This window comes from Eptatretus burgeri, chromosome 2 (assembly GCF_056783735.1).
Source record: "Eptatretus burgeri isolate ZD-2024b chromosome 2, Ebu_testis_v1, whole genome shotgun sequence".
NCBI lineage: Eukaryota > Metazoa > Chordata > Myxini > Myxiniformes > Myxinidae > Eptatretus > Eptatretus burgeri.
In genome coordinates, this window is record NC_140962.1 from 20079180 (window position 1) to 20104753 (window position 25574).

A 25574-nucleotide genomic window follows, 5' to 3' on the forward strand; every position below is an offset into this window, starting at 1 on the left:
GTCTGTTCAGTCCCATTCTTCCCACCAGGACTTCAAAGACAGCTGTTCACCACGACCTCAGGTCCTCTTCCATCCATACTCATGATCTTTTTTTTTTTTTTTACCCCAAATGACCCCACTCCCATGCACTCTTTTTCAGGCTATTGTGATTATTTTTTAACCCCTTTCCCTCACCTCTTTTCGTTTGTGAGTTTGTTCCTTACATTTCATCGGCACTTTCCCCTTCCTTTTCTTGCTGCGTTTCATTCAGCTTGTGTTGGTGTTTCCCCCCTTTCCATTCTGCTACAACTCTTCCATGAACATCAACCATATTTCCAATAAATAAATAACTGCTCAATCAAGTAAATGCTTTCAACGCACGACGAAAAGCTCCCTTTCAATGTAATATCATTACATTTTATTTTCTGTACATCAATTCCTTTCCTAGCCCTTCCACGGGAAGCAGAGAGCGTTTACAAGTTTCAACAACAGCAAAAACCTCGGATAACACGCGCACAACACTGAAACAATGAATTGTCACATCGCAATTATGTACACGCCATCGCGTTGTCAACAACAGAACAATGCTGGTGACCCTTTTCACGTGTGGCATAAAACAAAATAAAACAATAAAAAAAAAACAATAAAAAAAATACTGTCTATACATAACAGGCTTTCAAACATGACAGCAAAAGAATGGATAAATACTTGAAACAAAAACGTCCTTAAACCTGTCAACCTGACCAAAACCGTTCAAGACAGCAAGCCTGTGCAATTAATAATGCTTGTTCTTGTTTTTCAGATCTTTTTTTTAAATCTTAGCTCGATTACCATCCTCAAGCTTGTGAGAATTGAAATGAAAATAGCATTTACAAGAGTGTACCATGGCCCAAAGGTAGTGGCCAGGCAAGCACACTTCCTAAAGTGCTCATTTAATGCTGATATACCATGTTTGCATAGAACACAAAACCATGCCGGGTAAGAATTTAAAACAAAGAAACGCAACGGTGTAAAATGAAAGAGATTCGATACATTGACCAAATGAGCCAACCCTTTTTCGTTGTCAAACTACTCAAAAAGGACAAATCCATGCAAACACAGATTAGACTAATTAAACCCTGCACCATAACAAAAAAAAAAGAGAACATTGGTTAAAAAAAACAAAAAAAAACAAAACACACAAAACAACAACAATAACAACAACGACGAAAAAAACTATTTAATTCACAACACGGCGATTCCAAGGCTGAGAATTATCACCATTCATACTGAAAGCCATCGAACTACCAGCTACCAGCCGGGTGCCTGAAAATGCTGGGCCTCCATAAGCACGGTACGTTAAACACTGAAAGACAACACTTTTATTGATGGCTCAATGTACAAAAAAAAACATTTAACTCTACCCGCAAATGAATGTACAAAACTTACTAACGCCTATTATTTGCAAAAACTGCAGTGGCTGCGAGAGATAGACAGAGAGAGAGAGAGAGAGAGAGAGAGAGAGAGAGAGAGAGAGAGAGAGAGAGAGAGAGGGAGAGGGAGAGAGGACTGTGTGCACAGCCTGCGCCACAGCTGCAAATTCTCCCTTTATGATTTCATACATCATTTACAGGAACAACAACACTGTGAGCGGCTTGGTGGTGAAGTAGGTAAAGCCTTATTGCATTGCCTTCCCTGATGTGGGTTCGATTGGCATGGTTGCTTCGCAGAAATTGCCACAACCTGTGACTGAATGGGGACCGGTCCAGGATTGCTTCCTCACAACAGAAATGTCCGTGACTTGTGAACACCTTGATGGCCTGTCAATGGGCCACACCACCACCACCACCACCACCACCACAATACTCATCGCTACAAGGAAAAGAAATTGTCTTTCGGAATAATGGCAGAACCCGCTTATCCTTGTCTGCACTTGCATTGTACTCCCACCCCCTCTCCCAAACTCAATCCTTCTGTTCATCCAACCCGCACCTCAAACCCCATCCCCGCACAACGTTCTTGCCACATCCTTTTGTTCCTTCATGTTTTTTGTCCAATCCCAACTTTACTTCTTTTAACTCAACTCCCTCTTTTCTGCATCAAGCCACATTCCTGAGGAAAACAAGCAAAATCCAAACTTCCAAAACTGAGAATTACCGCCAATCACGAGTTCATTTTCCGCTCGACATCCTTCGACGGAGAAAACGATGCGTCGCTGAGCATCAAACGCAACTTGTTGAATCAGTTATACCTGTGGAACAGACGTGTGTTGTCCATGATTGACCAAAATGCGTATGTGGCCGAACATTCATGTATCGTAGCCGAACGTGGACAACGTTTTCTGTGCGGAAATCACTGGGAAATTTAACGAAGTGCAGTTGATGCTTCAGAGGATGGACAGCAAAACATTCCAGAAGGATAACATGGAGTACTTCTCAGTTTTTAGAATTTGGCTTTGTTTCACTTTCAAGGGAGAGAAAGAGTTATAGTGGCATCGATAGGCTTGGTGGCAGCTTGTCAATACGCAGTCGACGACGAGCAGAGGTCATCAGCACAGGTCGCTGCGAAAGTGCTGATCTTGCAAAAACTTGACATGGTGCTGGTAGATCTTGAGAGCAGGGCCCAGTTTGATGGGCAAGCCGGTAAGAACATCACTCCGTTTCATCAGCAGCAACGACTTTCCATCGATCTCCTGAGCATACGGGAAAGACAGCAAGGAAAACAATGATAAATATACGAGAGAAATGAAAGAAATGCAGCAAGCAGTTGTTTGGGTTTATTTGAAAAGCCAGAATATAATAATACAGTCTTGGCTGTGGCAAGCAAAACATGCAAACAATGAAGGAACATTTCCCTAGTTTAAGATGTGTGGACTTAATGAGCTACGTTGCTTTATTCTGAGTTGCACAAACTGTTTGGATGATGAAAAGGTTCAAATTTGATGGAATTTTCAAGTAACCAATGAGCTGTCGGCCTATTTAAGTTTATCACCAAATATGCACATTGATGACCGAGCAATGTTCAAGTCAACCAAAGGGTTTCTTCCAAGACTAAAGAAAAGCTATTTATGAAAGGCGGATCAAGTTTGTAGATTTAACACCTTGATGTATATTCTCAAGTTATATTATCAGTCAAGTTGCACTTAAAAACAAAAGGTTGGTTTTTTTTGCAGTATTCAGACGATTTTAACAGTGTTATTTAACCCTTTGAACGCTGAGCTCCTTAGACTTCCGGCTCCTCACGTTGGGGTCCCTGCAGAAAAATCCGGCCACCTGGGTATATGGAGGTTGGATTAGCAGCTGGTAAACCGGCCGACAAGGGATATGGAGGTTTAAATAGTGGTTGGTAAACCGGCCGACAAGGGATATGGAGGTTTAAATAGTGGTTGGTAAACTGGCCGACAAGGGATATGGAGGTTTAAATAGTGGTTGGTAAACCGGCCACCTGGGTATATGGAGGTTGGATTAGCAGCTGGTAAACCGGCCGACAAGGGATATGGAGGTTTAAATAGTGGTTGGTAAACCGGCCACCTGGGTATATGGAGGTTGGATTAGCAGCTGGTAAACCGGCCGACAAGGGATATGGAGGTTTAAATAGTGGTTGGTAAACCGGCCGACGAGGGATATGGAGGTTTGATTAGCGGCTGGTAAACCGGCCGACAAGGGATATTGAGGTTTAAATAGTGGTTGGTAAACCGGCCGACAAGGGATATTGAGGTTTAAATAGTGGTTGGTAAACCGACCGACAACGTATATGGAGGTTTAAATAGTGGTTGGTAAACCGGCCGACAAGGGATATGGAGGTTTAAATAGTGGTTGGTAAACCGGCCGACAAGGGATATGGAGGTTTAAATAGTGGTTGGTAAACCGGCCGACAAGGGATATGGAGGTTTAAATAGTGGTTGGTGAACCGGCCGACAAGGGATATGGAGGTTTAAATAGTGGTTGGTAAACCGGCCGACAAGGGATATGGAGGTTTAAATAGTGGTTGGTAAACCGGCCGACAAGGGATATGGAGGTTTAAATAGTGGTTGGTAAACCGGCCGACAAGGGATATGGAGGTTTGATTAGCAGCTGGTAAACCGGCCAACAAGGAATATGGAGGTTTAAATAGTAGTTGGTAAACCGACCAACAAGGGATATGGAGGTTTAAATAGTGGTTGGTAAACCGACCGACAACGTATATGGAGGTTTAAATGGTGGTTGGTAAACCGGCCGACAACGTATATGGAGGTTTAAATAGTGGTTGGTAAACCGGCCGACAAGGGATATGGAGGTTTAAATAGTGGTTGGTAAACCGACCAACAACGTATATGGAGGTTTGAATAGTGGTTGGTAAACCGGCCACCTGGGCATATGGAGGTTTTAAAAGAGGCTGGTAAACCGGCCGACAAGGTATATGGAGGTTTAAATAGAGGCTGGTAAACCGGCCACCTGGGTATATGGAGGTTTGAATTGCAGCTGGTAAACCGGCCACCTGGGTATATAGAGGTTTGAATATCAGCTGGTAGACCAGCCACCCAGGTATATGGAGGGTTAAATAGTGGTTGGTAAATCGGCCACTTGGGTATATGGAGGTTTGAATAGCAGCTGGTAAACTGGCTGCTTGGTTGCATGGAGGCTTGAATAGTGGTTGGCAAACCGGCTGCTCGGGTATATGGTGGTTTGATTAGTGGCCGGTAAACCAGCCGCTCGGGTATATGGAGGTTTGAATAGTGGCCGGTAAACCAGCCGCTCGGGTATATGGAGGTTTGAATAGTGGCCGGTAAACCAGCCGCTCGGGTATATGGAGGTTTGAATAGTGGCCGGTAAACCAGCCGCTCGGGTATATGGAGGCTTGAATAGTGGCCGGTAAACCAGCCGCTCGGGTGTATGGAGGCTTGAATAGTGGTTGGCAAACCGGCCGCTCGGGTATATGGAGGTTTGATTAGTGGCCGGTAAACCACCCACCAAGGTATATGGAGGTTTAAATAGAGGCTGGTAAACCGGCCACCTGGGTATATGGAGGTTTGAATTGCAGCTGGTAAACCGGCCACCTGGGTATATAGAGGTTTGAATATCAGCTGGTAGACCAGCCACCCAGGTATATGGAGGGTTAAATAGTGGTTGGTAAATCGGCCACTTGGGTATATGGAGGTTTGAATAGCAGCTGGTAAACTGGCTGCTTGGTTGCATGGAGGCTTGAATAGTGGTTGGCAAACCGGCTGCTCGGGTATATGGTGGTTTGATTAGTGGCCGGTAAACCAGCCGCTCGGGTATATGGAGGTTTGAATAGTGGCCGGTAAACCAGCCGCTCGGGTATATGGAGGTTTGAATAGTGGCCGGTAAACCAGCCGCTCGGGTATATGGAGGTTTGAATAGTGGCCGGTAAACCAGCCGCTCGGGTATATGGAGGTTTGAATAGTGGCCGGTAAACCAGCCGCTCGGGTATATGGAGGCTTGAATAGTGGCCGGTAAACCAGCCGCTCGGGTGTATGGAGGCTTGAATAGTGGTTGGCAAACCGGCCGCTCGGGTATATGGAGGTTTGATTAGTGGCCGGTAAACCACCCACCAAGGTATATGGAGGTTTGAATAGTGGCCGGTAAACCAGCCACCTAGGTATATGGAGGTTTGAATAGCAGCTGGTAAACTGGCTGATTGGTTGTATGGAGGCTTGAATAGTGGTTGGCAAACCGGCCGACAAGGTATATGTAAGGTTTGAATAGTGGCCGGTAAACCAGCCGCTCAAGGTTATGGAGGTTTGAATAGTGGCCGGTAAACCAGCCGCTCGAGTTTATGGAGGTTTGAATAGTGGCCGGTAAACCGGCCACTCGAGTTTATGGAGGTTTGAATAGTGGCCGGTAAACCAGCCGCTCGAGTTTATGGAGGTTTGAATAGTGGCCGGTAAACCGGCCGCTCGAGTTTATGGAGGTTTGAATAGTGGCCGGTAAACCGGCCGCTCGAGTATATGGAGGTTTGAATAGTGGCCGGTAAACCGGCCACTCGAGTTTATGGAGGTTTGAATAGTGGCCGGTAAACCGGCCGCTCGAGTATATGGAGGTTTGAAGAGTGGTTGGCAAACCGGCCGACAAGGTATATGTAAGGTTTGAATAGTGGCCGGTAAACCAGCCGCTCAAGGTTATGGAGGTTTGAATAGTGGCCAGTAAACCAGCCGCTCGAGTTTATGGAGGTTTGAATAGTGGCCGGTAAACCGGCCGCTCGAGTTTATGGAGGTTTGAATAGTGGCCAGTAAACCGGCCGCTCGAGTTTATGGAGGCTTGAGTTGTGGCCGGTACACCGGCCAATCAAGTATATGGAGCTTTGAATAGTGGCCGGTAAACCGGCCGCTCGAGTATATGGAGGTTTGAATAGTGGCCGGTAAACCAGCCGCTCGGGTATATGGAGGTTTGAATAGTGGCCGGTAAACCAGCCGCTCGGGTATATGGAGGTTTGAATAGTGGCCGGTAAACCAGCCGCTCGGGTATATGGAGGCTTGAATAGTGGCCGGTAAACCAGCCGCTCGGGTGTATGGAGGCTTGAATAGTGGTTGGCAAACCGGCCGCTCGGGTATATGGAGGTTTGATTAGTGGCCGGTAAACCACCCACCAAGGTATATGGAGGTTTAAATAGAGGCTGGTAAACCGGCCACCTGGGTATATGGAGGTTTGAATTGCAGCTGGTAAACCGGCCACCTGGGTATATAGAGGTTTGAATATCAGCTGGTAGACCAGCCACCCAGGTATATGGAGGGTTAAATAGTGGCTGGTAAACCGGCCGCTCGGGTATATGGAGGTTTGATTAGTGGCTGGTAAACCAGCTGATAGGGTATATGGAGGTTTGAATCGTGGCCAGTAAACCAGCCGCTCAGGCATATGGAGGTTTGAATAGTGGCCGGTAAATCAGCTGCTAGGGTATATGGAGGTTTGAATTGTGGCTGGTAAACCGGCCGCTCGGGTATATGGAGGCTTGAATAGTGGCCGGTAAACCAGCCGCTCGGGTGTATGGAGGCTTGAATAGTGGCCGGTAAACCAGCCGCTCGGGTATATGGAGGTTTGATTAGTGGCCGGTAAACCAGCCGCTCGGGTGTATGGAGGCTTGAATAGTGGCCGGTAAACCAGCCGCTCGGGTGTATGGAGGCTTGAATAGTGGTTGGCAAACCGGCCGCTCGGGTATATGGAGGTTTGATTAGTGGCCGGTAAACCACCCACCAAGGTATATGGAGGTTTGAATAGTGGCCGGTAAACCAGCCACCTAGGTATATGGAGGTTTGAATAGCAGCTGGTAAACTGGCTGATTGGTTGTATGGAGGCTTGAATAGTGGTTGGCAAACCGGCCGACAAGGTATATGTAAGGTTTGAATAGTGGCCGGTAAACCAGCCGCTCAAGGTTATGGAGGTTTGAATAGTGGCCGGTAAACCAGCCGCTCGAGTTTATGGAGGTTTGAATAGTGGCCGGTAAACCGGCCACTCGAGTTTATGGAGGTTTGAATAGTGGCCGGTAAACCAGCCGCTCGAGTTTATGGAGGTTTGAATAGTGGCCGGTAAACCGGCCGCTCGAGTTTATGGAGGTTTGAATAGTGGCCGGTAAACCGGCCACTCGAGTTTATGGAGGTTTGAATAGTGGCCGGTAAACCGGCCGCTCGAGTATATGGAGGTTTGAAGAGTGGTTGGCAAACCGGCCGACAAGGTATATGTAAGGTTTGAATAGTGGCCGGTAAACCAGCCGCTCAAGGTTATGGAGGTTTGAATAGTGGCCAGTAAACCAGCCGCTCGAGTTTATGGAGGTTTGAATAGTGGCCGGTAAACCGGCCGCTCGAGTTTATGGAGGTTTGAATAGTGGCCAGTAAACCGGCCGCTCGAGTTTATGGAGGTTTGAATAGTGGCCAGTAAACCGGCCGCTCGAGTTTATGGAGGCTTGAGTTGTGGCCGGTACACCGGCCAATCAAGTATATGGAGCTTTGAATAGTGGCCGGTAAACCGGCCGCTCGAGTATATGGAGGTTTGAATAGTGGTTGGTAAACCAGCCGCTCCATTTTATGGAGGTTTGAATCGTGGTTGGTAAACTACCCACCAAGGTTTATGGAGGTTTGAATAGTGGCCGGTAAACCAGCCGCTTGAGTTTATGGAGGTTTGAATAGTGGTTAGTAAACCACCCACCAAGGTTTATGGAGGTTTGAATATTGGTCAGTAAACGAGCCGCTCGAATTTATGGAGGTTTGAATAGTGGTTAGTAAACCACCCACCAAGGTTTATGGAGGTTTGAATATTGGCCGGTAAACGAGCCGCTCGGTGTATGGAGGTTTGTATAGCGGCCGTTATACCGGCCGCTTGGGTTCAAAGGGTCAAAAAATAAAATGTGGGATCTTCAAGGTCCCCAAACAAGTGAACGTGAATGTTGACAGCCAGCTTAACACGGCATACTCCAGGATGCAGTACTTTCTCTTGGCCCTAGACTACAAAATTGTTTCTTTCGATGCAACCTTGCAGAAAGTGAACACTGCAGAATGTGGACAGGAGCGCATGCTACCACACGAGGTTGTGATGCACAATCAAACTGATTGTGGATTACTTAACAGGTCATGTTTAAAGTGTGCCTGAAAAGTGAAACATGCATGAAATTTCAAGAAATCAAATTACTATATCTGGTCATTATCAACTTTATACTCATTTTACCGACATATGTGCCAAAATATAGCAGTGAAATTAATTGTAGCTAGAGTGAATGGTCAGCTTTATTTGCAGGTGCCACTATCTTTGTTCCATTATTACCTTCGCATTCTGCGAAAGGTTATGTTTTGGTCGGCGTGTATTTATTTATTTATTTATTTATTTATTTATTTATTTATTTGTAATTTTGTGATTCGTATAACTCAAAAAGTGTTTAACCGAATTGCATGAAATTTGGTGGGATGATTGGTTATTAGCCAGGAAGCATTCGATTAGATTTTGGGATCGTTCGGGTCAAAGGTCAAGGTCAAGGTCACGAAAAGGTCAAAATTGTCTTTTTATGATAACACGGTCAATTTTTATTCAATTTGCATGCAACTAACGCCAAAATGTTCAGAATTCAACGCCTCATCTTGTGATATGCAATATGACACAATGACGCCCATACTCTTGTTACCGGTTAGGGGTCAAAGGTCAGGGGGGTCACGACCTTGAAAAATATGCGGCTTTTGTCATAACGCGGTCAATTCTTGTCCGCTTTACATGAACCCAGCACCAAAATGTTCAGAATTTAATGCCCAATCTTGTGACACAATGACGTCATAACACATGTCACCGGCTGGGGTAAAATGTCGGGGGGGGGGGTCACGCCCTTGAAAAATATGCAGTTTTCGGCATAACTCAGTCAATTCTTATTCGATTTGCATGAAACCAGCATCAAACGAGATTACCTTCTCTTGTTGAAACGTTGTATTCACCGATCTTGCGAGTGAAGACTCGCCAAAATGACGTGAGTTGATTGTTGTTTAGTCCGTAGCCCCCGAAAGTCGGGGGGGGTCATGACATTATAGATATGTGGTTTGTGTCATAAGACCATTCATATGAAACCAGTTCCCCACACTAATACCAAGAACAAAAAAAGTAGTGGCGGCGAAGGTATGCGCTCTATGAGTGCCCGTTCTAGTTGGCTGTTTGACATTTCTAACGCCCCACCAACACTCACCTACTATTAGCTGTGTAACATTTCTCACATTTCAATGTCCATCCATGTTTCATTTTCGATTGGGTGTGATGTTTGTCAGGTCCCCATGTCCCTTCATCTTAGGTCCACCGTTGGTTGTGTGATGTTTCTAATGTCCCATGTTGCTCGTGTGAATTAATATTTAGTCATTCATTTAAATAGCGGAGTACCCGTCCTACTGACGATTTTGGTCCAAGCAATCAACATGTTCCTCTGACACATACCTTTATTCAAGCAGTGTATAGGTAACTGACAGCTGCCTCAATCGCTCCCGAAAGCAAAAATAAAAATAACTCGGGTTACGTGCACGAAGGAAAAACATACCCACTGCTTATGATTCAAAACACCTAACTGTACTGGAAAACGTGGGAAAGGAATACTGTACTGTAAATGGAGGAGACTTGTAATACCCTTCCCTTGAGTACCTAAAACTTGCAACTTTGAAAGAATGAAACATTTTATTGTGATGACTGTCGAAAGAATACAGCTCAAATGGAAAAGCTCCTGGGAAAAAAGTGGTGTGGGAGGTGTATATGGACATTACATGCTTCTGTCCAGTGAAAACTGAACTCTCCTCACCCTCCCCTCCTCTCTCTCCCTCCCCACATCGCATCTGACCAGATACATTCAAAACAGCGTCACAACTAATTCCCGAGCAGGGAACCCATCCCTCACTCTTCTACTTCACCTCGCTCCTCTCACCACTCGCCCTCTTCTACTCCCCCTCCCAACTCTCACTACTCTCCATACCCTCACTCCTCCAATCCTCCCTCCTCTCACTGCTTCCCCTCCCTCCTCTCACTGCTTCTCCTCCCTCCCCTCACTGCTTCCCCTCTCTCCTCTTCCTACTCCCCCTCCCCTCACTCTTCTACTTCCCCTCCTTCCCCTCCTCCCCTTCTCTTCTCCCCCCCCCTCTCTCCTCTCCCCCTCACCACTCCCCCTCCCTCCCCCTCCCCACATCGCATCTGATCAGGTACATTGAAAATGGCTATAAGAGTACATTTTTGTGTACAAACACCAATGTTCATCCTATTTTCTCATCTTTTGCTGAAACTCAAACTTGAACCATCTTAACGACCTCAAAAAAAAATGAAATCAGGAGGTGAATTAGAGTGATGATGTAGCCGTGAGGAAGTCTGAATGGACTTTATATTGCAAGCCTTAATTTCATTTAAAATGAATGCATTTTTATCGAAAAATGCAAATTTTCTTCCCTTTTTTTGCGTACAAAACTTTCACCATCTTAGCAACTACAAAAAAAAATGAAATCAGATGTTGAATTAGAGTAAAGACAAAGCCGTGCGAGCCTTACAAAAGAGGCTCTATCCGGAGCAAACAAAATGGCGTCGATTTGATTTTGAAGCCTCTCCCTGAATATGGGAAGCCCCCCCCCACCAAAACGGACGGACATACAGACCAGTGCAGATTATAATAAGATCGATGGTTTTTCATTGCCATCCCAACGTTGTTTGTCCATGCTCTATCCGTTATAATGCCGAGTGTCAAGCAAGAAAGCAGCACATTCCATTTTTTCAAAAAGTCTTTGATATGACTCAGCTAAGGTTTGAACCACAAATCTTCCAGACTCAGAGCAGATGGTCTCACCATTATGCCACTGAGTCTGGTATTTTGAAAGTAGTTTGAAGTTTATACCTGCTGGCTGGCTCACTCCGAATCTGATTCGTACATGCTACACTCCGAGAAAGCTGGTTTAATTAAAAACTAAATTGTCCGCCCTTAACAGAGGGGCGAGGGTGGGGGATGGTTGGCAGAGAGAGGGAAAAAATATCGTACAAAAATACCCCCGAGCGGGAGTGCCGGTCATCTCTGCCAGAGGTCGACAGAAGCAAAATCAAATTAGGGGCATCTATAATCGATTCCATGGCTCGTGGATCTGGTCGTAGAATGCAGATTGCCAGAACAGTCGGTCACTTCAAATAAATGATGAAGGAGACACTTTTCTGAATAAGTGATCCTGACAACAGCAAGAGCGCTTTAATGCTAATTTATGTGATACCTGGGGTTCCACGAAATGGTCGGTAATATGGGAATTCTGGAACGTGATTATGATCGACCGTGTTGTAAACTCTCTCTAAAATGATCATCCGAGTCGATAACCAGTGATCGTAATGATCAATACAACTCGGCAGAACTCATATTTTTGCCTAACTCAAAAAAGTTTAAAAAGTGACTCTGTGCCAGACTGGAATAGGGGCAGTTCATAAAGTACGTATGCTCTACTTCTGGGTTTCAAAACCACCCATCCACCCCTGTATGCAGGCTAGTGACCACCCACCCACCCCCATATGCGTCTCATATCTATCACATCACAATACTTGAAGATTACAACGAACTGTAGATTTATCTCAAATGCATCAGTAATTATTAACTACGGTAATACAGTAATATGGAACAATTATTGACATCCACGGATTCAACATCATGTCGAAAATGTTCCTGTGAACGGGGATATTTTTCCCCCTCGTGATGACGACAGGCTCACCTTCATCTTCTGAAACGCTTTCATGTAGTCCGACACCACTTTCATAAAGTATGTATGCAGACGTCATACCACCCACCCACCCACCCCTGTACGCAGCCCTACGCAGGCTTTAAACCACCCACCCCCCTCATTTTTGTATGTACTTTATGAACGACCCATACGGGGCAAAAATATGCAAAAATTTGCACAGGACTCGGAGCATCTTCAGCGATTGGCGCTGGCCTCCGGATGATCACTTCAAATTAGCACCGGACATGTAAGAATCAGAGCGAAGTTTGAAGGGCTATAAAATCGGAACGAGAGCAAATTTCAAAACCAGAGTTGGTGTCAAAGCCACCCAATGCTCGCCTGTTTATACATTAATCGTTTTTAAAAAACTCGTTTAATAATTAATATTTTTATAAAGCATTGCAGTGAAGTGTGATCCAAATAAATTTAAAGCAATATATGTATTTGTATATTGTAATCAGTAACAAGAGCGCAAGTGAGCACAATATATGCCCGAACAAGAAGGTATATACAGAATTGTGCTACTACGTGGAAAACAGCAACCACTTTAGATGACTAATGTATGTCGCGACATACCGTCTCGACAGTCTGTACCTATGTACCAAATATGAAACGTGAAAGTTGAAAACTTTGGGAGTTAGATTGCGGACAGGAACGGATGGAAAACAGCATCCTGGTTGCCATGGCAACCACTTTAGATAACGAACGTATGTCACGACACACCGTCTCCACAGTCTGTACCTATGTACCAAATATGAAACGTGAAAGTTTAAAACTTTGGGAGTTAGAGTGTGGACAGGAACAGATGGAAAACAACATCCTGGTTGCCATGGCAACCACTTTAGATAACGAATGTATGTCGCAACACACCATCTCCACAGTCTATACCTATGTACCAAATATGAAACGTGAAAGTTTAAAACTTTGGGAGTTAGAGTGCGGACAGGAACGGCCGGACGGACAGACATACAGACGGACGGCACATAATACACCCCGATATATATATATATATATATATATATATATATATATATATATATATATATATATATATATATATATATATATATATATACATACATATACATAAATATATATATATAAATATATAAATATATAAATATATAAATATATAAATATATATATATATAAATATATATATATATATATATATATATATATATATATATATATATATATATATATATATATATATATATATATATATATATATATATCGGGAGTATAAAAAATAGTGTGGTGGATAAAAACATTAGAAAGGAAAAAATAACTTGCACCAAAAATTTTAACATTTTCATGCTCACGCTGACGCTGACGCTCACGCCGGGGGTATCGCTATAGCTTTCTGTTCTTCGAACAGGCGAGCTAAAAATGGCTCGTGTTGTTCTCGATAATAGTTCATCGTATCTGAATCACCAATAACATTTGATCTCTCTTGATAAATGAGGGAGGAGATACGATTTGAAATCGACGATTTTCTCAACTTTGACAGCCTCGTGACCTTGACCTCGACCTTGGACGACCTTGAAAGTTATATCGTTGTGCATGTCTCATTGACCTCTATCCATTCAACTATTGGTTATTTGTCTCCACTCGGTTTGATTGTGGATAGACGGACGGATGTACGGACAGGTGGGCGGACAGACTTCGAGACTGGCTTTATTAGGTCATCTCTACTGAGATGATAGAGATGACCTAAAAAGAGGAAACGTTGAAATAAAATTGCACATTTTCAGCAAGCGAGCCACCTCCCAAGCCACCACATGACAACGTGGGGCCAAATGAGGGTGAGTAGGGCCTCAACTTTGTTGAAGTAGATCAATCAACTTTGTTTAAGTTGATTTAAGTAGATCAATATATTCAGTGGCAGTACGAATACTTTTGCCGTGTATGGCCTTGGCTTGGAAATGAACAACCAATTAGCTTGTATAGCACTCGCCAAGTGGCTTCGGCACTCAAATAAACACTCCAACAAAATGGTCGACGAGGAACGGCTGGCTTGGCAAGCAATTAGCGATCGCCCGGTTATTCATACAAACACCATGCACCCGGAATGTCAAGCAATGTCGGAATTAGAAAAATGAACACGTTTTAGCAGTTGTAACTGATGATAACTTCCATTCCGGAGCATACATTTTTATTTCGGCTCAGATTAAGAGATTCTAGAGGTTATGGCATGTGGAAATGAAATAAACCCACGAACACTGGTGTCTCCAGGCGTATGGAAGCATTGCGATGTATCCAGTGATTCGTAGGTATGATGATCGCCAGGCATTCGATGATATGAGTGAGGAAAGTGGAAAAAAAAAAGTCGTTAAGAAACTGTTACGGCCTATTCCAAGTCAAGGCATTGTTGAGCAGGCCAAAAACAATGGCAAATTAAGACGCCAGTGAGGGACAGTGAAGTGACCAAGGATGAGCCTCGATAAAAGGATAATTAAATAATGCCGTTAATTATCTTCAAAAGGGGTGCTTAAATTAACCCAAACACCCAATTTTCACTCATGCACTACCTTGGAGGTTTCTTAGTATGCATGCAAAGTTTAGGACTGTGAGGTTTCATGGTTTGGGAGTTATGGAGGAGACACATACACTGACGGATTGACTGACTGACTGACACAGTATTATAGATTAGCTTTGATCCTAACTTTTTATTCAGTGCATGGCTATTCTTCATCTTTTGAATTGGAGTGAGAGATAAAAACAACAAAGGGACAAGACTGTTTTTTGATGCTTGATGCTTTATGGATTTATTCATGCCATTTGAGAGCCAAACTTTGCAAAAGGCTTCTTACGATCCAGATTAAAGGGATTATTTGTTGTGCCCTTGGCGGGGGAGGGGAGGTTGTCCTTGGAATTTTTAATTGGATTGCATACACCACCACAGGGGAAATTGCAAAGAAGAATTTTATAGAATACCATCGGGAGAAATTATTCAAGACTGAGAATTCAGCTTCATGGCATAATTTTATTCAACAAGGACACCCTTTTCGATCACCCAAAAAGATTTTTCACATCAACATGTACATTTTAGTCCAATACGTCATTTTTCAATTCAGCACATAAATTTTCATCCAAGACACACTATTTTAGTTCAAGAGAAAAAAAAATCATTAAAAGATGTATGTTTTAGTCCAAGATATGGCTTAAGCATTATATCAAGGCATGGCCTGAATCTAAAGTCTCAGTCTCCTGAATTCTGTTGTTTGTGATGCAACCAAATGCCGGCCCCGTTTTGTTGCCGAAACCGAAGTTCAGGCTCACACTTTTGATCTGAAGGAGATTAAATACTTCCACAGTTGAAGACAACATAAGTATCATTATTGTACTCAGGGGCCAGGTCCCGGATCATATCAGTAAGTTATGTGCAGAGGATGGCCGCCAGAGAGATGCCACAATTGTTTCAGAAATGGAGTAATTTCCTTGTCCAACAGTGGGAGTAAATGCTCCCCAAAACTATTCTGTCACTGATATGGTTGTTGAAGAACAGATTATATCGAAGAATGGGGATTGGGAGGTGGGAGGTGGGGGGGGGGGCTTAAGAGAGGAAGGAATGTGAATGTATGGAACATGGAGTAGGGGAGGGTGGATTTTGTGCAAGTCATATTTACAAGTTGAATGCCCCCAGTAGTACACCTGTCTATTCCATTTCAATTCTCTCAGGTTGACAGGTATGCAACATGCTTTGTTCTGCTTCTCTTTTGGTGGGAGTTTTGAGGTTATTTTGGAAGAGGAATGTTCAGCATTGAAGAAAGGGCTGAAAGGACTTCCGGTTCTGGGTTCCTTCGTGGCCAGACGTGATCCAATCTGTTCTGACAGGCCCACTTGGAAAGTTGACGATAACCATTCCGGTATTGTCTTGTTTAACAGTTTTATTAACTGTTGGTGGTAATTTGAGGTAATGTGTTTGCACATGTCAGAGAATGCCTTCATGTGTGCTTTTTGTGCTGGGTTTGTGTGTCCTCATCCAGAACGCAAGCTTTTGTAGGTCTCATTTGGGCCTGTTACTGCATTTCACCTCCTTTCTCTTTTCCTGGTTGGTCATTCCCCTGCTTATTGCCCCGCTGCCCCACTGTCAGTGCATTGCTTTTTCACTTTCTTCGCCATGCCAACCATGGGTCGATGTTTCGTGGAAACAAATAAAACAAGAAAAAGAGCAATCAGAGATTGCAGACCATCGCCAGGACTTGTTTTGTGTGGCGTATTTTGTGTGGCGTTATGCAATTAATAAGAGACATGGAACTGCCACTTTATAACTGCTGGCGGTGATGACCGGGTACCAAGAAGTCCCACTTTGATGCAACCCTGCTTTGATTGGACACCTGACCCTGACCCTGACCCATGACGTTTTTCATTATTATTACTCAATTGAATTCAGAATGAGATTAAAATAAATTCAATTCAAATAAAATGGAAGACCAAATAGGTACAGTCTTGCATTGGAGTCATCAGCATGTGACCTACCAATTATTCCTCAACAAAATTGTACACCCATGGCTTAAAGAAGATTTGTGTGAAGTCTCCCCTCGATCTGTCCAGCTGTTCTGGAGATTAATATAGGTTTTAGGGTCAATCCAATATGGCTGCCAAACCATGTGACCTATGATGTCATATGTGTGAACCTTTTGTTCCTCATGGATAGGCGGCATGACTTGTAAAGTTTCACCTCGATCTGTTCAGCCACGTCAGAGAAGATGATTTGTGAAGGTTTAACATATTGTTACGTTTGAGGGGGGCGGGGGGGGGGGGTATGCATTCAAAGGGTAATTAGGATGTTTAATTAGGTATGCCATGCTGTTCGAGTTTACCAGGATCTCGATGTAATAAGTAGCAATTCAGTGGTGATAAGTTGTCTAGTAAATGTTCATTTCTTCAAGGGGGAAATGATAATTGTCACGTAATTAGATAGGGACACGGGATAGGGTAAGTGTGTCTGCGTAAACCCCTTTTGGTATTCTCTGGAGACTGGCCGTGACGTCACAGGACAGTGCAGCGGATGGCTCCGCCCCGTGATCACGATTGGCAGAAGGCGACGGTGGTGGGCCAATAAACGGCTCGATTGGAAGTGACGAGGACGAAGGATAAAAAGGTTCTGTTCGGGGTCGAAAAGGAAGAGGAAGAAGATCGGGACAAAACGATCGTGTTTTTTTGGTGTGGAGGCTGTTGCGCGGAGAGCATCCTTGTTGTTGTGCTGATTCGATCGTGTTCTTCATCGTGTCTTGGAGCCTTGCTGAGCCTCGTGCCTCACCTTGGTTAGCTCTGGGGTTCTGCTGACTCGGAGTACGGGGTCGAACGGCGGGCGGACCTGCCTCCCTCTCCTGCTCGCAACTTGGCGCCAGAACTGGTTCCCTGGCGGCTGTGAGCGGATTTGGGCCAAGACCAGGAGGTCGACAGCACCACGATTTCTCCTGCCCCCCTGACGAGAGCAAGGCCAGCTCATCCGATGCCAATCCAGGGACAGTTGCGTCCACACCACGTCCCAGCCTGACCACCAGAAATAGCTACGTTGTGTGTGTGTGTGTGTGTGTGTGTGTGTGTGTGTGTGTGTGTGTGTGTGTGTGTGTGTGTGTGTGTGTGTGTGTGTGTGTGTGTGTGTGCTTGGTGCCTTAGAGGGTTTGAGATCTGTATATTCATTGGAATTGTCTGTGTTTTTCCCCACGCCCGATCCCACACCATCCCGTCGAATCGCCCCGGATCCCTCTTCTTGCCGAGTCTTGTTATTTCTGGTCAATAATAAAAACGAATAAACATCATCAACTCAGTGAAAAGTGACTCGTGCCACCTTCCTCGAACCGTTTGCAGTAGAGCGATTAGAACCGCCATGTTTGGGTTATAAATAAATAAACCGCCTCCATCGTTTCGGCTCATTCTACGTTGGCGGGACTGTTCAAGTCCCGTGGACGTCACAATATATATATATATATATATATATATATATATATATATATATATATATATATATATATATATATATATACAGTATATATATATATAGTGTTACGGCTGTGGAAATTCGCAGAGCGCCATATAGGTCCTGAGATCAGTTATGTCGATAAGTCTGTGTTCAGAGAGATTTCGCCACCGATGATTAACGGGCAATTATTCATGTACCGGGCTGTGATCTTTGAGTTAGCCGTTTTTCTTTTGCTATTGTTATTTTGGACCAACCGCATGTCAACCACCACAACCGCCTTCAGAACAACCACCTTAACCACAACCGCCCAACCACACCACCCTCACTACCACTACAAAACGCCAGCCACGCCAGCATTGCGACAACCACCTTGACCACAGCCGCAACACCCTCACGACCGCCACAGGGCGCCGGCCACGCCACCATTGTGACGGCCACCGTAAACACCATGGCGTTTCCACCTCGGCATACGGTTGCGAGAAGCCTGGCATTCGTCGGGGGAGAACGGACGACAGCCTCACCCCCCCCTCCCCCGGCGGCGGGCCCGGCGGGCAGAGCCAGATGCAATGAGGGCTATGAAAAAGGGAAAGAAAGGCCCCGATTGAAGAGAAAAAACGCCCTTCTTCTGAAAGTGCTGGAAGAAGGGAGTGGGAAGCGAGGGCGGGGCGCCTGGGCTATAAAGCGGTCGCGTGGAAACGTTGAGAGTGGAGTTATGGAGGTCTGGGAGCGGAGTCGAGCTACAGTCTGGGAGTTGCGGTCTGGGAGTACAGTGGAGTTTGTCAGCTTCTCGTTGGTCGACGGAGGGGTGGTGGAGTTGGGGAGAGCGGAGCGCAGCGGAGCCAAGGTGCGCGGCCTGCCGTTCCGTGCCTTACCGTGGGTCGCTGACAAGGGGACGTCGAGGGTCACCCTAGCGAGTCACCACGAGGGTGAAGGTAACCAGCATGGCCTCTCGGAGCCTTTGCGGTCGACATGGCTCCGTGCTTATAAAGACCCCAAGAGGTCCAGTCTACCCCCTTGTCTTTGATGAGGTTTTTCCTTTTTTCTTTGCATGAACGTTGTGGCGCCATGTCTATAAGTAAAACCTGTTGTTAAGTGCATGTGTGTACATAATACATAGACGGTGGTAGCTCTTTTGCATGGTGCTTTTGTTTTGCCTTGCTTGATCGCATAAGTGCATGCGTGCTTCCGTGGATTGCTGATCGCATACGTGCATTCCTGCATACGTGCCATTGTCAATAAATGTGCTTGTTTGAATATTGACCCGTTCATTGCGTCCTCTTCCCTTAATTGAGCTGCCGTTCTGCATTCGGAATATAGTTGGTTTTCAAATAACCGATAATAGAATTGGGTCCAACGGGGCCTCGCGATAATACCCCGCTCGGTTATCCCAAAACGAAGCGAGCTGCCTAAGCGGCTCGTTTCCAAGCGGCCCCGTTGAGGTACAGTCTCTCAGTAGTCTGCCTGCGCAATTAATTAGGTATATCGACAATTCGGCGATTGACCCTGTAGCGCGGGTAGAATGTTGACTAGGCTGTGGTGTGCTTAAAAACACACCCGTAGCAGGATTTCGGCGATTGATCCGGAAAGCTGCGACTTGATTGTCCGTTCGGCGGGCGAGAGCGGCCGCCATTGGCTTGAAGCGGTTGTCCGCACGCCGGCGGGTGGAAATCTACAACAATATATATATATATATATATATACACATATATATATATATATATATATATATATATATATATATATATATATATATATATATATATATATATATATATATATATATATATATATATATATATATGGCTGCTAAATCACGTGACTGATGACGTCATCAAAAAGATTTTTGTGGACCATTTTATTCCAAGATGACCATCAAAATAATTGGTGGTTGAATTCATTGACCTGAAATATAAATCTTCTTCAAATTTCAAGTCAATGGGATGAAAATTGAGGATTTTAGAAATACCACCTTAGTTGTTGACCTCAAAAATAATAAGGTTCTTTCTTATGACAAACTCTACCATGTGGTGAAGTTTCGTGAAGATTGGTTTAAAATTATGACCTGTAAGCAATTGACAGACAAACAAACAAGAAAAAGATGCCGTGCAGAGCACGATACTTGCAAAATCAATAAAGCAAATTTGACCTCAAAAGTAATTGGTGGTTGAATCCAGTGACCTGAAATATAAATCCTCTTCAAATTTCAAGTCAATCGGATGAAAATTGATGATTTTAAAAATACCACCTCAGTTGTTGACCTTTGGACTATATTGACGTTTTGGTCAATGTTGATCTCAAAAAATAATTGGCTGATTGAATTCAATGACCTGATATGTAAATCCTCTTCAAATTTCAAGTCAATCGGATGAACATTGAGGATTTTAGAAATACCACCTAAGTTGTTGACCTTTGGCAGATGTTGACCTTTTGACCTCAAAAACAAGAGGCTTCTTCCTTCTGGTAAACTACCATGTGGTGAAGTTTCATGAAGATTGGTTTAAAATTGTGACCTGTAGGCGATAAACAGACAGACAGGCAGACAGGCAGACAGGCAGACAGACAGACAGACAGACAGACAGACAGACAGACAGACAGACAGACAGACTAACAAAATTGACCAACCAACATACTTGAAAAATCTTTGATTTTGCAAGTAATAAACAGACAGAAAGGGGTGAAAACATAACCTCCTTCACCTTCGGTGGCGGAGGTAATAAGTAAATACAACTTACGTGAATTTTACAGATTTGTTTTTGTGGATGCCACTAAATCTTGGCTGTGGTTGGTTGTGTGATGTTTCCTGTTTCCTCAGCACGATTACATGCTCAGCTCACACTTTAGTTGTTTAATTTACTTGCTCATTAATCACGTTTTATGTTTGCCTGAAAGGTTTACAAAGCCTGTAATTCATGATGATTAGACCATTAAATTGAATCGAGGTACCATTCTTTGAGTCTTTATTCCCAGGGTTAGGGAATTTGATGATGTTATAGCTATCCAGGAACTTTCAGTCATTCACCCGAGTATGTATCGGAAGTTTGATCGTGAAACTCGATCCTCATGGTGTCATGAAAGAGAATGCCTGCATAGTTTCAACTTGTATTCACTGCAGTTGTATTTGTCGTTGGAGGAAATTTTATTAGTCTCGCCCCAAAGGGATGGCAAGACTATTGCAGTGTGTGCGTGCGTGCAAGCGCGCGTGTCTGTACACTCACATCGATATATTTTCGTAAATTTTTTTTTCTGCAACCTCTTGTCCAACTGATGCGAAACTTCATACATATATATATATATATATATATATATATATATATATATATATATATATATATATATATATATATATATATATAAAATATATATAAAATATATATATATATAAAATATATATATATATATATATATATATATATATATATAAATATATATATATATATATATATATATATATATATATATATATATATATATATATATATATATATATATATATATATATATATATATATATATATATATATATATATATATATATATATATATATATATATATATATATAAAATATATATATATATATATATATATATATATATATATAAAATATATATATATATAAAATATATATATATATATATATATATATATATATATATATATATATATATATATATATATCAAATATATATATATATATATATATATATATATATATATATATATATATATATATATATATATATATATATATATATATATATATATATATATATATATATATATATATATATATATATCAAATATATATATATATATATATATATATATATATATATATATATATATATATATATATATATATATATATATATATCAAATATATATATATATATATATATATATATATATATATATATATATATATATATATATATATATATATATATATATATATATATATATATATATATATATATATATATATATATATATATATATATATATATATATATATATATATATATATATATATATATATATATATATATATATATATATATATATATATATATATATATATATATATATATATATATATATATATATATGATCGTTTAGCCATGGGGAATACAGTTCGAATTTTTTTTCATATGCACATTAATTGATACAATTTATCATCTTGTCAGAGAGAGGAAATGACTGCACCAAAGTGGTTTCTAAATATCCTAATAATCAATCGATATAATCAATATAGTTAAGGATGATGGCAATGTCCTGCATGTGACTAATTTGGTGCATGAATGACACGGGTATATGGACAATCATAGCAGTGGGCCACAAGAGTAACGTGTTCAGTTCACGATGGTATTTTCGCTCAGATTGAGCGAGTGAGGCGAGACTGCAGGGCGCGCTCCACCGAGTGCCCTTCTAGTTATCCTTGTTTTCTAGTGCTGGAAATAGCAGCCTGGTGTTGGCTTAGTGGTTAGGGTGGCGGCTTGGGATCCTCGGGTCCAGAGTTCAAGCCCCGTTGGGCCGCTGAATTAATACACCAGGAGGTTGACTCAGCCTATCATCCTTCTGAGGTCGGCAAAATGAGTACCAGTGTACTGGTAAGGGGGACACTGCATCAACGGCATAGCCGCGTCCCAACCAATGATGCAACCAGTAGCCACAGGCTGCACTCAATAGAGAGAGAGAATGCTGGAAATACAGCACGTCTCACTCAAAGTGAAAATATTTTTCCCAAATCCTGTGGAATGTCATTGGGAAAATGATTCAAAACTGTGAATTAAGCTTCAAGAGATATAATTTTCTTCATTATTTTCGTTCAAGCCAAAAGACTTTAGCATCAAAATGTTTGAGATGTGATTGCACAATGCACATGCATTACAGGCAAGACAATTGTTTTTATTCAAGGCATGTATTTTATTCCAAGATGGCCAAGCATAACATCAAGATGTGAAACGAGTTCAAGACAACAGAAACGTGTTCAAGGAGTGTGGCCTCATTATGTGACCTCATAACTTGACCGACGTCATATTGAGTATGTCTGCGCCCAATAGTATGCGTGTTCAGCAGAGTATACTCCTGATTTTTACCTTTGCCGAATGAGAGGGTATTGTATTTGGGTTTGTTTGTTTGTTTGTTTGTTTGTTTATTACTTGCAAAATCGAAGATTTTCCAAGTATATTGGTTAGTTGATTTTGTTATTCTGTCTGTCTGTCTGTTTATCTGTCTGTTTGTCACCTACAGGTCACAATTTAAAACCGATCTTCACGAAACTTCACCACATGGTAGAGTTTGTCATAAGAAAGAACCTTATTATTTTTGAGGTCAACAACTAATATAAGTTTGTATTTCTAAAATCCTCAACTTTCATCCAATTGAGTTGAAATTTGAAGAGCATTTATATTTCAGGTCACTGAATTCAACCAGCCAATTATTTTTGAGGTCAACATCGGCCAAAAGGTCATTGTCCGAATTTATAAAATCCTCAATTTTCATCCGATCGACTTGAAATTTGATGAAGATTTTCATTTCAGGTCAATGAATTCAACCAGCCAATTGTGTTGGAGGTCAACATAGGCCCAAGGTCAACAACTAAGGTGGTACTTGTAAAAGCTTCAACTGTCATCCCATTGACTTGAAATTTGTAGAGGATTTATATTTCAGGTCACTGAACTCAACAAGCCAATTATTTTTGAGGACAACGTAGAACAAAAAGTCAACATTGGCCGACTTTCTAAAATTGTCAATTTTCATCCGATTGACTTGCAATTTGAAGAGGAGTTGCATATTTGGTCATTGAATTCAACCACCAAATATTTTTGAGGTTAAATTTGTTTTATGGATTTTGCAAGTGTCATGTTGCTCTGCACGACGTCTTTTTCTTGTTTGTTTGTGTGCAGGATATCTCAAAAAGTGTGGACAAATCCGGATGAAATTTGTGGGCATGTTGGGTGTGTGACAAGGACGAACTGATTCGATTTTGGTGAAGATCTGGATCCGGATCCGGCTACTAGAATTTTTTTTAAGTCATTCTTCACCAATAAGAGATGGGGCTAATCCTAAAGTAATATATCGCATGATATCGCAAAAAGTTGTGGACGGATTTGGACGAAGCTTGGTGGATGATATTGATATTTCAAAAATGTATTGGGCCCGATATGTTCATTGTGTGACGGAGATATGCACTCTACTGAATGCTCTTCTAGTTGATGGTCTGTTTCTGCATGAAGACATACATTATAATCAGATCGAGTGTTTTACAGTTTTTTTTTATTTCATGATGCATGTTTCACTTTAGGCCAGCAATAAATTGTCCTGTAGCTTGTTATAGAACCAAGTTTGGTTATTCGAGCTACAGGCGTATCTAAAGAGTAGAGAAAATGGTCTCCTGCAAGAACAATTTTAATCCAAATTTTCTACTGGACCAGATGAGTAAAGTTAAAATGAGTAAAGTGAACTAGGAGTTCAAGAGAGAATTGCAAAATGTTTTCAGCGGCTACAAGGCAATGCATCCCCACTCCACGACAGGATGGCCGAGAGTTACGCACACTCGCTCTAAACTGTCTAGCCCGGGTTTGAAACTCAACCCAGTTATAAACATTAAACTGTCATCCAGACGTTTCACTGGTAGGGTTATTAATCAATGTGTGTGCAGTCTCTCAGATGGACCTTAAAACTGGGCGTCGCATCTGCCGGAATTTGTTGGTGGACATTAAAAATGCCTTTGCGGCGTCCTTTGCGAAGAGTAGGGGAGCTATCCACAGCATCCTGGCCAAAATTCCTACTCTAACCTCCAGGGGCATGGCATCAGGAGCACTGCCACCACACCCTCAGTCAATGATGCTACTCGCAGCCTTGTGCTGCACAGGAAAAAGAGAAGCCAACCAGGTTCCTATGTAAAGTATTTTATTGTAAAAATATTTTAATCAATTTACTCTTTGAAAAATTTCCCTCAATTGCGAAAATTTAAAAACAAGCGATTTTGAACCGTATGCCTCGATAGTTGTTTAGAGAGTGCGTTCCAATAGTCTGACAACAAAACAGATTTCGAATATCTTTTTCACATGGTCGACAATTGTGGGCTGCTCCAGAGTTGGAACACCAAAAAATTTACATGTTCCTTCATGGAAAAACATTCAATATTGTCTATCCAAAAGCATTACAATAATATATTAAATTTTGTTGATGTTTGTGTTCAATATTTTGCAGCCTGATAAATAAAATGTTTGTCTCTAAATATGTGCTTAATCGTGGTAGTTCCATGACTGTACGTTAGATCACGGAGAATGCCAGGTACCTTTGTGGAAGGAAGGAGCGAAGGGTGGAGGTGTGAGGAGTGAGAGAATGGGTGTGGTGGGAGTTCGGAGGGAGGGGAGTGGGGTGGGAGGACGCAAGGGAAGGGGTGGGAGGAGGGAGGATGGATCCGACATTGCCCGGAAACGCCGGGTACCTTTGTGGGAGAAGGGAGGGAAGGGTGGAGGTGGGAGGAGGGAGCG

At 42.4% G+C, this 25574-nt stretch overlaps 1 protein-coding gene across 3 annotated transcripts in view; it reads right to left on the bottom strand.

Moving 5' to 3' along the window:
- Positions 1–370: 370 nt before the first annotated feature.
- SAMD13 (sterile alpha motif domain containing 13) overlaps positions 371–25574 on the bottom strand; it is a 102353-nt gene continuing 77149 nt past the window's right edge. For all 3 annotated transcript variants that reach the window (XM_085864658.1, XM_085864666.1, XM_085864653.1), the window contains one exon: positions 371–2650. In XM_085864658.1, the coding sequence (XP_085720784.1) occupies positions 2507–2650 (144 nt within the window). In that variant the 3' untranslated portion in view covers positions 371–2506. The remainder of the gene's footprint in view (positions 2651–25574) is intronic.